Below are 20,425 nucleotides of genomic sequence, written 5' to 3' on the forward strand. Positions count from 1 at the left end.
TAAATCTAAAATGAAAGTATATATATATTTATTTATTGGTTTTAAACTTTTTTTTACATCAAATTTGCCATTGCAGTAAACTTAAAAAAAAAGGGTTAAAGGGACACTAAACCCATTTTTTTCTTTCATGATTCAGATAGAGCATGCATTTTTAAGCAACTTTCTAAATTACTCCCATTATCAATTTTACTTCGTTCTCTTGCTATCTTTATTTAAAAAGCAGGAATGTGATGCATTTTTGGTTGAGAACCTGGGTTATGCTTGTTTATTGGTTGGTAAATGTAAGCCTCCAATAAGCAAACGCTATCCATGGTGATAAACCTAAAATGGGCTGGCTGCTAAGATTTACATTCCTGCTTTTAAAATTAGGGTTCAGTGTCCCTTTAAAAAAAAGCAAACAACACTATATTAATTTTACCATGTAATATATTTGTGTAATGTTTATCAGCTCTATTCCATTATCTCCAATACATTTTGTTTTATATTGTTTTAGACATATTCAAGAACAACTAAAGGATAACAGAATTATGAGGCTTACGTAGCTTCAAATATAAAATGTACACAGCAGAAGGTTTACGCTTGCATCTATGTCAACTGCGATGACTGTGTAAACCTATTTTTTTATTTTCCAAGAGACAATTTGCAATTTTTTTTTAAAAAGAAATAGGTTTGTATTTTAATATGACATAAGTTGTACAATCAATAGATATTGATTTAATTTCCAAATGACTCAAAAACACATTGTGATCAAATACAAAACTAAAAAAAAAATCCAGTTTTTAAAACTGTGAATATAATGTAAAGCAACAACCAGTGAACTTATTTATTATAGACCAGCTTCATAGCAATTATACTGTGACTATAAAGAGAACATTTTGTATCTCTAAAATAAATATAATACTATTCTCCAGTAATAAATATGGATTGGTAAAAATGGGAACTCTAAAATAAAAAATAAAAAAATGCCATACCAGAAGAATGAAGAACATAAAAAACACAAATGACGTAAAGTAAACAGGCCCCAAAATTCGATTAGCTTCCTCAATCTCATTGAAATTGAAATCTCCCAAAATGATACGAAACTGGGTAAAGCTAAGACAAAAACAAAAATGAATGCCATTAAGATAAATGAAACAATAAATACAAATAATAATGCTATTTTATCAGCGAGGGGTGCTAATTTATTGTACTCAAGTTTTCTCTTAAAGGGATACTAAACCCAAATTTTCTCTTTCATGATTCAGATCGAGCATGTAATTTCAAGTTACTTTCTAATTTACTCCTATTATTATTTTTTCTTCGTTCTCTTGGTATCTTTATTTGAAAAAACAGAAATGAAAGCTTAAAAGCCGGCCCATTTTTGGTTCAGCACCCTGGATAGCGCTTGCTGATTGGTGGCTATATAAATGAAATTGGGTTTAGTATCCATGGCTATTGATCCAACTATATTTAAAAATATATATTTTTTTATTATAAAGAATACTGTTTTTCAGTACTTTCACATGAATTTCCTATTTAAATACACTAGCTTATTCTTAAAAAGGGAGTCCTTGATTACATTATTTTCTCAACCCATGAAGCATTTTTAAATATATATTATAGAATGGGCAAATCCAACTTACATGCTATCCTGGAAGGTACTAAAGTCATCAACCTGTGTGCCAAACACAAGATATGCAAACTGAGCATAAGCCAGAAAAATTATGAAAAACATAATGGCAAAACCAAGAATGTCCTTGGCGCAGCGGGACATTGTTGTAGACAGCTGAGTCATAGTTCTGTTGAAGTTCACAAATTTGAAGAGCTGGAAGCAAAGAATATTTTCATTCAGGTAAGAAGGATAATAAACTTAAATACTTTAAAAGAGCACAACTTAAACCAGGGCTTGATAAACCTAGGCGCTTGGAAGCCACTGGCTCCTGGAATTTAACCCCTGGCTCCTAACTTTTGGGGTTATTCTCCATATATCTATATACAAATACCACTGCCTGGCTCCTAAATATTCTTACTGGCACCTAAATTTTTAACAAACTTGTTAACCCCTGACATAAACAATGTTAAAAGCATTTTTTGACAACGGTTTCAAAATCACTTTAAACACTTAATAGTGCATGTTAGTGAACCAATTAATCCCAACTGACAAATTGCTCACTGGCTAATAAAACACCAGCAACTCTACTGGTGGACAGCGGCATGCTGTGGAAGCATAAAATCGAACTATTTTGAAACGCAGAAAAAAAATACATTTTTGCGCGCTTGCAATAAAAAGTTTAGTTGACAGTTTAATTGACAGTGTGACCTGATACGGTGAATCCCCTTAGACCACTGGTTTTCAAACCGGTCCGCAGACAACCCTAACAGGCCAGATTTTCAGGATTACCTTGGATGAGAACAGGTAAAATAACCAGGTTTACTAATCAGCTGGTTATTTCACCTGCGCTCTAGTTCAGGTATCCTTAAAATGTGGCCTAAGGACAGGTTTGAAAACCAGTGCCTTAGACATAATGAGATGCACTATTATTAAAGGGACATGAAACAGAATATTTTTCTTTCATAATTCAAAAATAGCATACAATTTTAAACAACTTTCCCATGTACTTCTATTATCAAATTTGTTTAATTCTCTTTGTTGTATCCTTTATTGAAGGAACAGTAATGCACCACTGGGAGCTAGCTGAACACATTGGGTGTGCACTGACAAGAGACAAAGATGTACAGGAACCAGTCTGTGGCTAATTCCTAGTAGCCCTTTGCTGAGGATCGCTATATATGCTTTTTAACAAAGTACACCAAGATAACGAAGCAAATTAGATAATATAAATTTCCTAAACGAGTCAGCTTATTTACGGCTAGATTACAAGTTGTGCGTTAGGACCTCTTAACGCTGCTTTTTTACCCTAACGCTGCTTTTTTACGCCCGCTGCTATTACGAGTCTTGAAGGTTTAGGGGCACCGCACACTTCTTTGGCCTTACCGTAAAACGACTTACGTAAACTTCGTAAAGTATTACGAGTCTGTCCTGGGAGGCCAAAAAGTGAGCGGTACACCCTACCCCGTCAAGAGTCCTAACGCATTTAAAAGTCAGTAGTTATGAGTTTTATGTTACGGCGTTGTACCATAAAACTCTTAACTAAAGTGCTAAAAAGTACACTAACACCCATAAACTACCTATTAACCCCTAAACCGAGGCCCTCCCGCATCGCAAATACTATAATAACATTTTTAACCCCTAATCTGCCACTCCGGACACCGCCGCCACCTAAATTATACTTATGAACCCCTAATCTGCTGCCCCCAACATCGCCGCCACCTACATTATATTTATTAACCCCTAATCTGCCGCCCCCAATGTCGCCGCCACCTACCTACACTTATTAAACCCTAATCTGCCACCCCCAACGTCGCCGCCACTATAATAAACATATTAACCCCTAAACCGCCGCACTCCCGCCTCGCAAACATTAGTTAAATATTATTAACCCCTAATCTGTCGTCACTAACATCGCCGCCACCTACCTACATTTATTAACCCCTAATCTGCCGCCCCAATGTCGCCGCCACTATATTAAAGTTATTAACACCTAAACCTAAGTCTAACCCTAAACCTAACACCCACTAACTTAAATATAATTTAAATAAATCTAAATAAATATTGCTATCATTAACTAAATTATTCCTATTTAAAACTAAATAAATACTTACCTGTAAAATAAACCCTAAATTAGCTACAATATAACTAATAGTTACATTGTAGCTAGCTTAGGGTTTATTTTTATTTTATAGGCAAGTTTGTATTTATTTTAACTAGGTAGAATAGTTATTAAATAGTTATTAACTATTTAATAACTACCTAGCTAAAATAAATACAAAAGTACCTGTAAAATAAAACCTAACCTAAGTTACAATTACACCTAACACTACACTATACTTAAATAAATTAACTAAATGAAATACAATTAAATAAATTAAATTAGCTAAAGTACAAAAAACAACAAACACTAAATTACAGAAAATAATAAACAAATTACAGAAATTTAAACTAATTACACCTAATCTAATAGCCCTATTAAAATAAAAAAGCCCCCCCTAAAAAAAACCTAGCCTAAACTAAACTACCAATAGCCCTTAAAAGGACCTTTTGCGGGGCATTGCTCGTTAGCACCGCATAGCCTCTCTAACGCAAAACTCGTAATCTAGGTGTTAGTTTGGAGAATCGTCTTATGCATATCCCAGACATTCTTGATGACCCCCACAGCTTTGTCCTTACAACCACTAAAGGAAGTTTTTTTCCATGAATCAATCACCCTTTCTGTTAGGGTTATGAATGGCTGTATTGCCCTACACTCAAAATAAAAAATGAAAAAAACACTCACAAGCAGTGGGTAAACTTAAAAGGACAGTCAAGTCCAAAAAAACTTTCATGTTTCAAATAGGGCATGTAATTTTAAACAATTTTCCAATTTACTTTTATCACCAATTTTGCTTTGTTCTCTTGGTATTCTTAGTTGAAAGCTAAACCTAGGAGGTTCATATGCTAATTTCTTAGACCTTGAAGGTCGCCTCTAATCTAAATGCATTTTGATAGTTTTTCACCACTAGAGGGCATTAGTTCACGTGTTTCATATAGATAACATTGAGCTCATGCACGTGAATTTACCATGGATACAGCTCTGATTGACTAAACTGCAAGTCTGTCAAAAGAACTGAAATAAGAGGGCAGTCTGCTGAGGCTTAGATACAAGGTAATTACAGAGGTAAAACATGTATAATTATAACTGTGTTGGTTATGCAAAATTGGGGAATTGGTAATTAAGGGATTATCTATCTTTTAAAACAACAAAAATTCTGGTGTTAACTGTCCCTTTAAAGACCACTTAGTATATAAGATAAGTAATTTAAAGGGACAGTCTAGTCAAAATCAAACTTTCATGGGGCGTGTCTAACCACCAACTGTGATGGCTGCTTTCTAACTAGGGCTCAACAGAAGAGCGTTTAAAACTGCTGTTTTTCACTCTTATATACCACATACCAAGCTTGATTCAAGAAAATTAGTGCTTGTGGAACAGTATTGGTCATTATTGGCTGTTTAATTTTAGCCCAGCAGTCTAGAATATATGAGGTACGCAGCAGAGGCCTGTTGACGGCCTGGAACCTCATCCACCCCTCCATATTTCTGACGCTATCAGATATTACCAGCCAGTTGTGCTGAAGAATGGAATGCACTCTACACATCACCATGTCGCAAGGATAAGAAGACAAATTGAGCCTAGAACATTCCTGCAATATACTGTATACAATAGTGCATCTACAATTTTTGCGTAGTACAGTCCTAATACTATCACTAAAGAAGTGGTGTGAACAATATGGCAGCGGCAAATAATTGGCGAGAGTCGATGTTACAACTACTTGACAGACGCTTTGAGGAACTGGAGCGGAGCTTAATCAGTGTCATATCATCTGTTTGTGATCACTCACCTCCTGTAGAGGGAAAGCAGAGTCCACAGATGCAGGGAGTTTCGTCAGCCTCATCGCTCGGTGTGGCGGCTATTGAGAGCAAGCAGTTGCAGATGGCTGTGGAGTCCATTTGCGTCTCTCCGGAGCTTTCTGTTTTCCTTCATGAGGAGAATCCCCTTTACCTACCTGTCGCTACTTGGGCGAGTCAATTACCCTGTTTTTTTATCACAGATGGAGGAGATGAGGCCGGCCCCTTGCGAGAGGTCATGGAGACCCTGCCTGCATTCAAGGGAGTTCTGACTATTAGAACGGCAAGACACCCAACTTTCCAGCATGTCAAATTCCTACCTGAAGATGTGCTATACTTGGCTGTGAAATACTGGGGACACTTACAGCAGCTGTTGGTCAACTCCTTCAACAGGAGTAGGCTGAATTTACAACTACAAAGCTTGATAGAGACGCAAGTCCTTTGTTTCTTTTATTTTTTTTATTATTTCTTTTTTTTTTTAAGCCATCTGACTCTTACAATATGTTTTTATAGCCTTTGGCTGGATATGTCTGGCTTCATTGATGCTGATTATTGTTTTGACAATAAGACACTTAGTTGGAGATCTGAACCGGAGTTAACAGCTACCGCACTCCCATTACTGAAGACCCTTTATCAAGAGGAGGGGGAGGTAGAGGATATGGTTAAGCTGCGACCCCATAATATCCCTATTATATAAGAACTTGAGCGTACCGGTGTGGGGTAGACTAATGTGACTCCCATAGTAGAAACTGCATTTATCTCCTAGTGCGCTAAATGCATATGAATGTAGTGTTTCTATGCTGATATCAGTGAATGTTTACAGAATACTATGGTTTAATAGGTTAGCATAACTTTTTACAAAGTTGTTTAGTACAAAGGTTATTTGTTGATTATCTATCCCTCTGAATTTAGCACCTTCTAACTTTTAACTTTCTGACAGCGCTAATTATACCCTCCATGTTCCGATATAGGCAGAAGGATCTCAGTATAACAAGTAGCCTGGCTTTATTTTATATTCTTGAAGGGAATTGAGGACATATTTAGATTGTGGAGCCACATAATTATTAGTCAGTATTGCCTATATTAACCTGAATAAGCTTTCTCACTATTTAGTGTTCCATTCAGTTCCAGTTATCTCTCCAGCCACTAGACGGACTAAAAAGTACAGTGGGACCTCGGTTAACGAACGACTCGGTAAACGAAATTTTGGTTTACGAATGAAAATTCTTTAAAAAAAATGCCTCGGTTTACGATTTTTTTTCGCAATACGAAACAAGTGTCCCGGTTTGCCCCTTGGTTTGCGATTTTTTTTCGCAATACGAAACAAGCATCCCAGTTTGCCCCTGCATACTGAAGTGTGGGTAGCAGTGTGGAGGTGTTGGAGAGGTTTTGGGAGCCATTTGCAGCAAGTTGTTGAGCCTTTTGGAGCCATTTGCAGCAAGTTGTGGAGCCTTTTGGAGCCATTTGCAGCAAGTTGTGGAGCCTTTTGGAGCCATTGGAGCCATTTGCAGCAGGTTTTGGAGCCTTTTGCAGCAGGTTTTGGAGCCTTTATTTGACTTTTTTCTCACCTCCGGAACGCATTAATTGATTTTCAATGCATTTCTATTGGAAACCGTGTTTCTGTTTACGAATTTTTCGCAATACGAAACGTCCCGGAGAACGAATTAAATTCGTAAACCAAGGTCCCACTGTATTTCTACACATGGTCTCTTGTCATTACTGGAAATCTCCACTAGAGGGGAGTAGAATTCTAAAAAATGATTAAATAAGCTCTTCCTAACATTACTCACAGAAGGGATAGTTTTAAAGATGGTGTGAGATCCTCACAATAGAGTGTGAAATAGCCCCTACTGATTTATCTTCTATAAGAGTAAAAACAGGATTACATATAATTATATCTATTTAGCTATAAACTGCTAAGGACTCCAGAGTGATATTATAGTTTTGTAGCTGGTATATAGGCTATTAATGAGTATCCATGGTTCTGATATTATGGCATAGATTTGCCTATGACAGTTTATAGCCATTTATATATTCCCTATCTAGGAACCAAAAATGACTAATACATTACTAGTGCCATATATAATTGTACTGTATAGTTTGCTTTAACAGAATATGCGCTAATGTTAATTTTCTTTTATACCTTGGAAAATTTATATATGTGAATAGAAACCTCATTTTACATTAGAACCTTTCTGACTTGTTCAGTAACCCTTGAATGGGGAGAATTTACACTTGCTACTTTATTAGCCCCTTAATTCTTCATTATTTACAAAGGCGCAAAGATGGTCTTCTATATAAGAATTATAGGGTACAAATTGGGTTCTGCTCATAGGAACTATGCAAGCTATGGTCAAGTAAATATTTTCTATTTCATGTTTGAAGGTCCATAAGTGGCCTTATACGGTTATAATCCTCTTACTATTCCCGCTCTTATTTAATTATATATGTGAAATTCTAGATATAAGAGTTCAAATAAGACCCTATTTGTTACATGCTCGACAACCCTACATATATGTGTGAAATTACAGATACAAGGGCTCAAAAGTGGCCCTATATGTTAACTTAAAAATCTGAGGTTAGTTTTTAGTTTTTACAAGCCACATAGGTAGCACTGCAATACTGGAATTTCCTTCGACTCTTGGTCTTTTTTGTTTCCTCTAGGTATTGAATTGTAAGCTTTCATTTATGCTCTATAATATTGTGGTAATGCTTGGTTTATGTACAGTATTGTATATTACTATTTGCCCTTACGGGTTGAGGGCTTATATAAGTGACTATTTTGTACTGTTTTATTCTTCACCTCAATAAAAATAATTAAACAAAAAAAATAAATCAAACTTTCATGATTCAGATACGGCATGCAATTTTAAACAACTTTCCATTTTACCTATATCCTCAAATAAGCTTTGTTCTCTTGGTATTCTTTGTTGAAAGCTAAACCTAGGTAGGCTCATATGCTAATTTCTAAGCCCTTGAAGGCTGCCTCTTATATCAGTGCATTTTGACCGTTTTTTTTTTACAGATAGACAGAGCTAGTTTATGTGTGTCATATAGATAAAAATTGTTCTCACTCCCGTGGATTTATTTACGAGTCAGCACTGATTGGCTAAAATGTAAGTCTGTCAAAAGAACTGAGATAAGGGGGCAGTCTGCAGAAGCTTAGATACAAGGTAATTACAGAGGTAAAACGTGTATTAATATAACCGTGTTGGTTATGCAAAACTGGAGAATGGGCAATAAAGGGATTATCTATCTTTTTAAACAATACAAATTCTGAAGTAGATTGTCTCTTTAAAGAGATTTCAAATATTAAGACAAGGGGCAGTATACTAATAGAACACAAAGTGTATTCAACTTTTTGGGACAAAACAAAAACACAATATCCCTAAGTCCTTTCAGTGTAGATAGCCCAGTATCAGAAACATTCCTCTCTTTGACTAACAAGAAATTTTGCTTTTCATATTACAGGCACATGTATATTATTTTATTGGAGGTCTGAGTAACGTGCGTTGCTTGTGGCTTTCAACTCCAGTCCACAAAATTCCAGAATTTTAATATATTTATACCAGAGCACATTATGTTTACTAAACCACAGATCAACTTAATATGCTCAATGTAGGAATAGCCTCAAATCGTATGAGCAAGGTGCCAAGGTGTTCCTTTCTAGCTGTCTTCTAGCAACTTGGATAAAGGTGCCACAAATAAAAATTGTAATTTTTATGGTCAAAATTGAAATGCCCATATATGTATTAAATCTTTGGATAGAATCATATTTATAATATATATTAGTAAAAATGTATAACTGTTTTAGTATTATGAAATCCAAACAAAACGAACAATAAGCAAATCATATTTTAAATATGTTAAAGGGACAGTCAACACCTTAGTCATCTTAAAGCCTTACCTTAGATTAAACTGCAAATTGCCTCCTGCACCATTTCTATATCATGCAGCAGGAATGGTAAAAAAGTTATTTTAAAATTAATATTGTTTCTGGCCAGTTTAAAATGGCTGCCAAGTTCAGCCCACTGATGACATCATAATTTAGGCTGCATATGGCATCCAATCACAAAAGGCTCACTATTTGGATTCAACAGGCCTAGATGTAGCCCAGATCATGATGTCATCAGCGGGCTGATCTTGGCAGCCATTTCAAGTTGGCCAGAAACACTATTCCTTTTAAAATAACTTTTTTTACTGTTCCTGCTGCATGATATAGAAAGATGTGCAGGAGGCTTTAAGATGACTAAGGTGTAGACTCTCCCTTTAAATAAAAACATAATAGTTTAAATATTAAACCCTTGTGCTATTAGAAATGCCCAGTGAGTACATCTAAGAACTGTAAATCACAGTAACACAAATAATAACAAACAAATAAAAATACATTTGGTTACCTTAACCCACGCAAAGAACACAGTTACTGCAGCAACATTATTGAACTGAATCTGCCAATATGCCAAAGACTCGAAATTGGGGAACATATTCATATCCTCCAGCAACTTGTTCAGGGGCCCTTCCACGGACGTCATTCTGTACAAATTAATGGCTACAACTACCACTGATAGCTTTAGAGAGAAAAAAAGAGAGATACAAATAAATTAGACAATAAAGCATGTATAATTATTTTCACAATAAAAGCTACAGTTTAAACACATACTGCTAGATTACGAGTTCTGCGTTAGCCTTAAAAAGCAGCATAAGGGGTCCTAACGCTGCTTTTTAACGCCCGCTGGTATTACGAGTATGGCAGGTACAGGTGTACCGCTCACTTTTCTTCTGCGACTTTTGGCTACCGCAAATCACCTTACGTCAATTGCGTATCCTATCTTTTTAATGGGATTTGGCTAATGCTGGTATTACAAGTCTTGGAGAAAGTGAGCAGTACAGCCCCTACCTCCAAGACTCCTACCGCATTTAAAAGTCAGTAGTTAAGAGTTTTATGGGCTAACGCCGGAACATAAAGCTCTTAACTAAAGTGCTACAAAGTACACTAACACCCATAAACTACCTATGAACCCCTAAACCGAGGCCCCCCCACATCGCAAACACTATAATAAAATTATTTAACCCCTAATCTGCCGACCAGACACCGCTAATCTGCTGCCCCTAACATCGCCGATACCTACATTATATTTATTAACCCCTAATCTGCCCCCCCCAACGTCGCCGCCACCTACCTACACTTATTAACCCCTAATCTGCCGACCGGACATCGCCGCCACTATAATAAATGTATTAACCCCTAAACCACCGCAGTCCCGTCTCACAAACACTATAATACATTTTATTAACCCCTAATCTGCCCCCTCAACGTCGCCGCCACCTACCTAGAATTATTAACCCCTAATCTCCCGCCCCTACGTCGCCGCTACTATAATAAAGTTATTAACCCCTAAACCTAAGTCTAACCCTAACACCCCCCTAACTTAAATATAATTTAAATAAAACGAAATAAAATTACTGTAATTAAATAAATTAATCCTATTTAAAACTAAATACCTATAAAATAAACCTTAATATAGCTACAATATAACTAATAGTTACATTGTAGCTATTTTAGGATTTATATTCATTTTACAGGCAACTTTGTATTTATTTTAACTAGGTACAATAGCTATTAAATAGTTAACAGCTACCTAGTTAAAATAAATCCTAACCTAAATTACAAATACACCTAACACTACACTATCAATAAATTAAATAAATTAACTACAATTATCTAAACTAAAATACAATTAAATAAACTAAACTATAGTACAAAAAAACAACAACACTAAATTACAAAAAATATTACAAGAATTTTAATCTAATTACACCTAATCTAAGCCCCCTAATAAAATAAAAAAGCCCCCCAAAATAATAAAATTCCCTACCCTATACTAAATTACAAAAGTAACCAGCCCTTAAAAGGGCTTTTTGCGGGGCATTGCCCCAAAGTAATCAGCTCTTTTACCTGTAAAAAAAAAAAAATACAAGACCCCCCCAACATTAAAACCCACCACCCACACACCCCTACTCTAAAACCCACCCGATCCCCCCTTAAAAAAAATTAACACTAACCCCCTGAAGATCACCCTACCTTGAGCCATGTTCACCCAGCCGGGCCGAATTCTTCATCCAATCCGGGCGATGTGGTCCTCCATCCGGCAGAAGTCTTCATCCAAGCGGGGCAGAAGAGGTCCTCCATCTGGCAGAAGTCTTCATCCATCCGCGGCTCCATCTTCAAGACCTCCGACGCGGAACATCCTCCTCGGTCGACGGACTAACGACGAATGAAGGTTCCTTTAAATGATGTCATCCAAGATGGCGTCCCTCGAATTCCGATTGGCTGATAGGATTCTATCAGCCAATCGGAATTAAGGTAGGAAAAATCTGATTGGTTGATTTAATCAGCCAATCGGATTGAAGTTCAATCCGATTGGCTGATTGGATCCACCAATAGAATGCAAGGTCAATTCTATTGGCTGATTAAATCAGCCAATCAGATTTTTCCTACCTTAATTCCGATTGGCTGATAGAATCCTATCAGCCAATCAGAATTCGAGGGATGCCATCTTGGATGACGTCATTTAAAGGAACCTTAATTCGTTGTTAGTCCGTCGGCCGAGGAGGATGTTCCGCGTCGGAGGTCTTGAAGATGGAGCCGTGGATGGATGAAGACTTCAACGATGGAGGACCTCTTCTGCCCCGCTTGGATGAAGACTTCTGCCGGATGGAGGACCACATCGCCCGGATTGGATGAAGAATTCGGCCCGGCTGGGTGAACACGGCTCAAGGTAGGGTGATCTTCAGGGGGTTAGTGTTAGGTTTTTTTAAGGGGGGATCGGTGGGTTTTAGAGTAGGGGTGTGTGGGTGGTGGGTTTTAATGTTGGGGGGGTCTTGTATTTTTTTTTTTTTACAGGTAAAAGAGCTGATTACTTTGGGGCAATGCCCCGCAAAAAGCCCTTTTAAGGGCTGTAAAAGAGCTGATTACTTTTGTAATTTAGTTTAGGATAGGGAATTTTATTATTTTGGGGGGCTTTTTTATTTTATTATGGAGCTTAGATTAGGTGTAATTAGATTAAAATTCTTGTAATATTTTTTGAGTTTTTGTAATTTAGTGGGTTTTTTTTGTAATATAGTTTAGTTTATTTAATTGTATTTTAGTTTAGATAACTGTAGTTAATTTATTGATAGTGTAGTGTTAGGTGTATTTGTAACTTAGGTTAGGATTTATTTTACAGGTAATTTTGTAATTATTTTAAACTAGGTAGCTATTAAATAGTTATTAACTATTTAATAGCTATTCTACCTAGTTAAAATAAATACAAAGTTGCCTGTAAAATAAATATAAATCCTAAAATAGCTACAATGTAATTATTAGTTATATTGTAGCTATCTTATGGTTTATTTTATAGGTAAGTATTTAGTTTTAAATAGGAATAATTTATTTAATTATAGTAATTTTATTTACATTTCTTTAAAATTATATTTAACTTAGGGGGGTGTTAGGGATAGGCTTAGGGGTTAATAACTATTATAGTAGCGGCGACGTTGGGGGCGGCGGATTAGGGGTTAATAATTGTAGGTAGGTGGTGGCAATGTTAGGGACGGCAGATTAGGGGTTAATACAATTTATTATAGTGTTTGCGAGGCGGGAGTGCGGCGGTTTAGGGGTAATACATTTATTATAATGGCGGCAATGTCCTGTCGGCAGATTAGGGGTTAATAAGTGTAGGTAGGTGGCGGCGATGTTGGGGACGGAAGATTAGGGGTTAATAAATATAATAAAGGTGTCGGCAATGTTAGGGGCAGCAGATTAGGGGTTCATAGGGATAATGTAGGTGGCGGCGGTGTCCGGAGCGGCAGATTAGGGGTTAATAGTATAATGCAGGTGGCGACGATGTTGGGGGCAGCAGATTAGGGGTTAATAAGTGTAAGGTTAGGGGTGTTTAGACTCGGGGTTCATGTTAGGGTGTTAGGTGTAGACTTAGAAAGTGTTTCCCATAGGAAACAATGGGGCTGCGTTAGGAGCTGAACACTGCTTTTTTGCAGGTGTTAGTTTTTTTTTTCAGCCAGCTCAGCCCCACTGTATCCTTTGGGGAAATCGTGCACAAGCACGTTTTAGCCAGCTTACCGTTACCGTAAGCAACGCTGGTATTACAGGTAGAAGTGGAGCTAAATTTGCTCAACGCTCACTTTTCTGAGGCTAACGCAGCCATTCAGAAAACTTGTAATACCAGCGTTGTTTAAAGTAAGCGGTGGAAAAAAAAGGCTTGTTAGCCCGGCAAGTTTTTACCGACAAAACTTGTAATCTAGGCGATAGTTATCACATCCATTAACCCTCATTAGCAGCGGATAGCGTCATGATAGCAGAACTATGACTGCACTGGTGCTCACCGCAATAATGATGATGTCCAGGCAATTCCAGAGACTACGGAAGTAATGTAAGCGATGAACTTGAATCTCAAGGATCTCCTCTACAATGTAATACAGAATAAAAATGCAGAAGGAGATTTCACAAGCAGCCAAGAAAAAGTCAAATGTGGAGATGTAGCGGATTAACTTTACTGTCTGAAACTGCCATGAGGTAACCAGGCCGCCTGTTGCTGGAAACTCCACCAGCAGCCTGTGAGTGAAACATATGCAACAATTTACTTTAAAACACACAGATACAATTAAACTCATAAAAAAATTTTTTTGTCAGCATCAGATATAAAGCAGCAAGATATGCACATAATACCAAGGGTCCTGAGACTCAGCCTTTCGCATTTTGTCTATCAAATTGTCTTAATCATAGACCTTTAAATTACACTAGGCGGATGTTCATACTTCTTAAAGGGACATAATACTCATATGCTAAATCACTTGAAACTGATGCAGTATAACTGTAAAAAGCTGACAGGAAAATATCACCTGAGCATCTCTATGTAAAAAAGGAAGATATTTTACCTCACAATTTCCTCAGCTCAGCAGAGTAAGTTCTGTGTAAAAAGTTATACTCAACTGCTCCCAGCTGCAGGTAAAAAAATTTAAAAAAATGAAGAAATGAACAGCAGCCAATCAGTATCAGCAGTGCTGAGGTCATGAACTTTTACTGTGATCTCATGAGATTTGACTTGACTCATGAGATTTCATTGTAAACTTCCTTTACCTGATTGGTGAAATAAGATGAGAGTGCACGATGCTCATCCCTTCAGATGTCCCAGGACAGACATACCAATATGCTGCTTAGAAATCCTTTACAATGGGATGTGGCTACTGAGGAAATTTTGAGGTAAAATATCTTCCTTTTTTACATAGAGATGTTCAGGAGATATTTTCTAGTCAGCTTTTTACAGCTATGCTGCATCACTTTCAAGTGTTTAAACATTTGGGTATTATGGCCCTTTAACAATTCTTAAATGGACAATAAAACACCATGTAATTACAGATTTAATTTTTCTGCAATAAATTAACATACTGTATCTGAAAATGTTTAAAATGCATTAACACTTTGCTGCAATAGTGTTTTCAGTAGCCAAACTCCACCCCGATAGGTTTTATTTTTAGTTCTCTTCATTATCAGAGTTTAATTGCAGGGAGGGGGCAAAATAAATAAAGTACAGGTATACCCCGCTCATACAGCGGGTTAGGGACCGGAGCCCCGCTGTAAAGTGAAAACTGCCTTAAAGTGAAACAAGGCAGTTTTAGCTTTCTTTTCACTTGCCAGTGTGTTTAAAAACTTAAAAACATGTTTTAATTAACTTATATTAGGTGTGCAATAGAGCTAAGTTTAGTTTAACACTCGCACAGCACAGTATTCAATAAATACTGTACCTGTAAAATAGTGACAATTACTGTAGTACAATTTGCCAGAGTATAGCACTGAGACACAGATTACACAGTAATGCTGTAAAAAGGGTGAACTAAGCATAATAAAATGGTGCCAGTCACTTTTCTCGCAATCTCACAAAGATTACAGCAATGTTTTAAAATCCTTGGAGGTTGAATTTCAGCTCCACAAAGCGCTGTATTAGCGAAGCGCTGTAAAGTGAAGCGCTGTAAAGTGAGGTATACCTGTATATTGCAAAGTTGTTTACACATAATGAAACATTTTATAATACAATCTCAAAATGTTTGCTGACCCTTTAAGAAAGAATATTAGGACTTTAGAAGGGGCCTCAAACCAAAGTAACTGAAAGCAAAACAACTTTCTACATTGTGCACTCATTACTGGTATATACTGAAAAACATTAAAGGGCTACAAAACCCAAATTTTTTCTTTCATGATTCAGACAGAGCAGGCAATTTTAAGCAACTTTCTAATTTACTGTTTTTATATTTTATTTTTTCTTCTTTCTCTTGCTATCCTTATTTGAAAAAGGCAGTAATGTAAGCATAGGTGCTGGCCCATTTTTGGTTCAGCACCTGGGAAGCGCTGATTAGTGGTTACATTTACGGGACCAATCAGCAAGCGCTACCCTGGTGCTGAACCAAATATGAGCCGGCTCCTATGCTTACATTCCTGCTTTTTCAAATAAAGATAACAAGAGAATGAAGAAAAATGTATAATAGGAGTAAATTAGAAAGTTGCTTAAAAGTACATGCTCTATCTGACTCATGAGAGAAAAAATTGGGGTTTTGTGTCCCTTTAAGACCTGACCGTAAACTGTGCATATTTTTTCAGCCAATGAATTACTACCTAACAAAACAGCTATACACAGACATACAATTGCTTCTAGTTCCCAAATCAAAATAAACAGCACTTTTTAGCTTTTTAAAATAATGATTATATGTGTATATATATATATATATATATATATATATATATATATATATATATATATATATATATATATATATATATATATATATATATATACATACATACATACATATATACACACACACACACAACATAATTTACGCAAGAACTTACCTGATAAATTCATTTCTTTCATAGTGGCAAGAGTCCATGAGCTAGTGACGTATGGGATATACATTTCTATCAGAAGGGGGCAAAGTTTCCCAAACCTTAAAATGCCTATAAATACACCTTCCACCACACACATACTTCAGTTTTAACGTATAGTCAAGTAGTGAAGTGTAAAAAGGAGTAAAATAGCATACAAAAAAGAGGAACTTGAAAAAAATAATGTGCTTTTATACAAAAAAAATCATAACCACCAAAAAATAGGGTGGGTCTCATAGACTCTTGACGCTATGAAAGAAATGAATTTATCAGGTAAATTCTTACAAAAATTATGTTTTCTTTCATGTAAGTGGCAAGAGTCCATGAGCTAGTGACGTATGGGATAGAAATACCCAAGATGTGGAAGTCCACAGAAGAGTCACTAGAGAGGGAGGAATAAAATAACAGCTACTTCCGCTGAAAAAATTAAATCCAAATAATAAATAAAAGTTTTCATAAATTTAAAAAAACTCAAAACATAGGCAAAAGGAATCAAAATGATACAGCTGCCTGAAGAACTTTTCTACCAAAGACTGCTTCTGAAGTAGCAAATACATCAAAACGGTAAAATTTAGTAAATGTATGCAAAGAAGACCAATTTGCTGATTTGCAAATCTGATTAACTGAAGCTCCATTCTTAAAAGCCCAAGAGGTGGCAACTGATCTGGTAGAATGAGCTGTAATTCTCTGAGGCAGAGACTGCCCCGCCTCCAAATAAGCCTTCTAAAATCAAAAGTTTCAACCAAGGTGCCAAAGAAATGGCAGAGGTTTTCTGACCTTTCCTGGAAATAGAGAAAATAACAAATAGACTAGAAGCCTTTCTGAAATCCTTAGTAACCTCAACATAGTATTTCAAAGCTCTTACCACATCCAAAGAATGAAGAGATCTCTCAAGAGAATTCTTAGGATTAGGACACAAAGAAGGAACAACAATTTCCCTACTAATGTTGTTAGAGTTCACAACTTTAGGCAAAAATTTAAACGAAGTCCATAAAACCACCTTATCTTGATGAAATATCAGATAAGGAGACTCACAAGAGAGAGCTGACAACTCAGAAACTCTTCTAGCAGAAGAGATAGCCAAAAGAAATAACACTTTCCAAGAAAGTAGTTTAATATACAAAGAATGCATAGGCTCAAAAGGAGGAGCCTGCAAAATCCTTAAAACCAAATTAAGTGAATATCAGGAAGCTTGGCAATCTTTCTATGAAATAAGACAGAAAGTGTAGAGATTTGTCCCTTCAAAGTATTTGCAGACAAACCCTTATCCAAACCATCCGGAAGAAACTGTAAAATCCGAGGAATTCTAAAAGAATGCCAAGAAAAATTATGAGAGGAGCACCATGAAATATAGGTTTTCCAAACCCGATAATAAATCTTCCTCAAAACAGACTTACGAGCCTGTAACATAGTGTTAATTACTGAGCCAGAGAAACCTCTATGACTAAGAACTAAGAGTTCAATTTCCATACCTTCAAACTTAGAGATTTGAGATACTGATGGAAAAATTGCCCTTGAGACAGAAGGTCTGGCCTTAAAGGAAGCGGCCAAGGCTGGCAACTGGACATCCGGACAAGATCTGCATACCAAAATCTGTGAGGCCATGCAGGTGCTATCAGAAACACATGAGATTGTTACAATATGATCTTGGAGATCACTCTTGGGAGCAGAACTAGATGTGGGAAAATGTAAGCAGGTTGGTAAAACCAAGGAACTGCCAAAGCATCCACCATCTCTGCCTGAGGATCCTTGGACCTGGAAAGGTATCTGGGAAGTTTCTTGTTCAAATGAGAGGCCATCGGATCTATTTCTGGAAGACCCCACATATAAACAATCTGATGAAACACATCTGGATGGAGAGAGCACTCCACTGGATGCAAAGTCTGACGACTTAGAGAATCCGCTTCCCAATTGTATACACCTGGAATATGAATCGCAGAAATTAGACAAGAGTTGGACTCTGCCCAAGAAAGTATTCGAGATACGTCCTTCATTGCTAAAGAACTGCGAGTCCCTCCCTGATGATTGACATATGCCACTATTGTGACATTGTCTGTCTGAAAACTAAGGAAAAGTTCTCTCTTCAATAGAGGCCAAGCCTGAAGAGCTATGAAGATAGCACGGAGTTCTAAAATGTTGATTGGTAACCTCACCTCTTGAAGTTTCCAAACCCCCTGAGCTGTCAAAGACCCCCAGACAGCTCCGCAACCTGAGAGACTTGCATCTGTTGAGATCACAGTCCAGGAAGGGCAAACAAAAGAGGCTCCTTGCATAATCCGATGATGGTCAAATCCCAGCATTCAACTCTTTCTGTCTTGGTGGTCAAAGTATATCAACTGTGATATCTGAGTATAATCCCTGCACCATTGATTCAGCATGCAAAGCTGCAGAGGTCTCATATGAAAACGAGAAAAGGGGATTGCATCCGATGCGGCAGTCATAAGACCTAAAACTTCCATGCACATAGCCACTGAAGGGAATGATCAAAACTGAAGGTTTAGACAAGCTAAAACCAATTTAATTCGCCTCTTGTCTGTTAAAGACAGAGTCATGGACACTGAATCTATCTGGAAACCTAAAAAGGTGACCTTTGAGGAATCAAGAAACTCTTTTGTAAATTGATCCTCCAACCATGCCTTTGAAGAAACAACACTAGTTGTTTTGTGTGAGATTCTGCTAAATGAAAAGACTAAGCTAGTACCAAGATATCGTCCAAATAAGGAAACACCGCAATACCCTGCTTTCTGATTACAGAAAGAAGGGCACTGAGAACCTTTGAAAAGATTCTTGGAGATGTCGCTAGGCCAAAAGGAAGAGCGACAAACTGGTAATGCTTGTCTAGAAAAGAGAATCTCAGAAACCGATAGTGGTCTGGATGAATTGGAACATGAAGATAAGCATCCTGCAAGTCTATTGTGGACATAAAATGACCTTGCTGAACAAAAGGCAGAGTAGTCATAGTCACCATCTTGAAAGTTGGGACTCTTACAAAACGATTTAAAAGTTTCAGATCCAAAACTGGTCTGAAAGAATTCTCTTTCTTTGGGACAATGAATAGATTTGAATAAAACCCCAAACACTGTTCCTGCAAAGGAACCGGAACAATCACCCCTGAAAGCTCTAGATGTGAAACACATTTCAGAAAAGCCTGAGCTTTCACAGGATTTGTTGGAATATGAGAAAAAGAATCTTCTCACAGGAGGCCTTATTCTGAATCCTATCCGATACCCTTGAGACACAATATTCTGAATCCACTGATTCTGAACAGAACCTGACCAAATTTCCTGAAACAATTTCAATCTGCCTCCCACCAACTGAACTGGATTGAGGGCCGCACCTTCATGGAGTTTTGAGGGCTGGATTTGTTTTTTTTATAAGGCTTGGTTTTATTCCATTTGCGGATGGTTTCCAATTGGAACCGGAGGCCTTAGAGGAAGGAGTAGACTTTTTTTCCTAATCTGACGAAAGGAACGAAAACGATTAGGAGCCTTAAATTTACCCTTAGTTTTTTTATCTTGAGGTAAGAAAACTCCCTTCCCACCAGTAATAGTGGGAATAATAGAATTTTATTGAGAATCAAATACATTCTTACCCTGGAAAGATAGAGATAGTAATCTAGATTTAGACACCATGTCAACATTCCAAGATTTAAGCCATAAAGCTCGTCTGGCTAAAATAGCTAAAGACATAGATTTAACATCAATCTTAATAATGTCAAGCATTGCATCACAAATGAAATGATTAGCATGTTGAAGCAAAAGAATAATGCTGGACAAATCATGATCTTCTACCTGCCATGCTAAGCTATCCAACCAAAAACTTGAAGCAGCAGCCACATCAGCCATTGAAATAGCAGGTCTAAGAATGTAGCCAAAATGTAAATATTCTCTTCTAAGATAAGATTCAATCTTCCTATCCAATGGATCCTTAAAAGAAGTACCATCTTCCATAGGAATAGTAGTAAGTTTGGCAAGAGTGGAAATAGCCCCATCAACCTTAGGTACTTT

General features: G+C 36.9%; 1 protein-coding gene across 2 annotated transcripts in view; it reads right to left on the minus strand.

Annotated features, from left to right (window-relative positions):
• Window positions 1-20,425, minus strand: part of PKD2 (polycystin 2, transient receptor potential cation channel) — a 152,183-nt gene that overhangs the window by 79,341 nt on the left and 52,417 nt on the right. For both annotated transcript variants that reach the window (XM_053703304.1, XM_053703303.1), the window contains exons 6-9: window positions 13,865-14,093; window positions 9,880-10,050; window positions 1,623-1,804; window positions 972-1,092 (exon numbers count right to left, since the gene is read on the minus strand). In XM_053703304.1, the coding sequence (XP_053559279.1) occupies window positions 972-1,092; window positions 1,623-1,804; window positions 9,880-10,050; window positions 13,865-14,093 (703 nt within the window). The remainder of the gene's footprint in view (window positions 1-971; window positions 1,093-1,622; window positions 1,805-9,879; window positions 10,051-13,864; window positions 14,094-20,425) is intronic.

This window comes from Bombina bombina, chromosome 2, assembly GCF_027579735.1.
Source record: "Bombina bombina isolate aBomBom1 chromosome 2, aBomBom1.pri, whole genome shotgun sequence".
Lineage (NCBI taxonomy): Eukaryota > Metazoa > Chordata > Amphibia > Anura > Bombinatoridae > Bombina > Bombina bombina.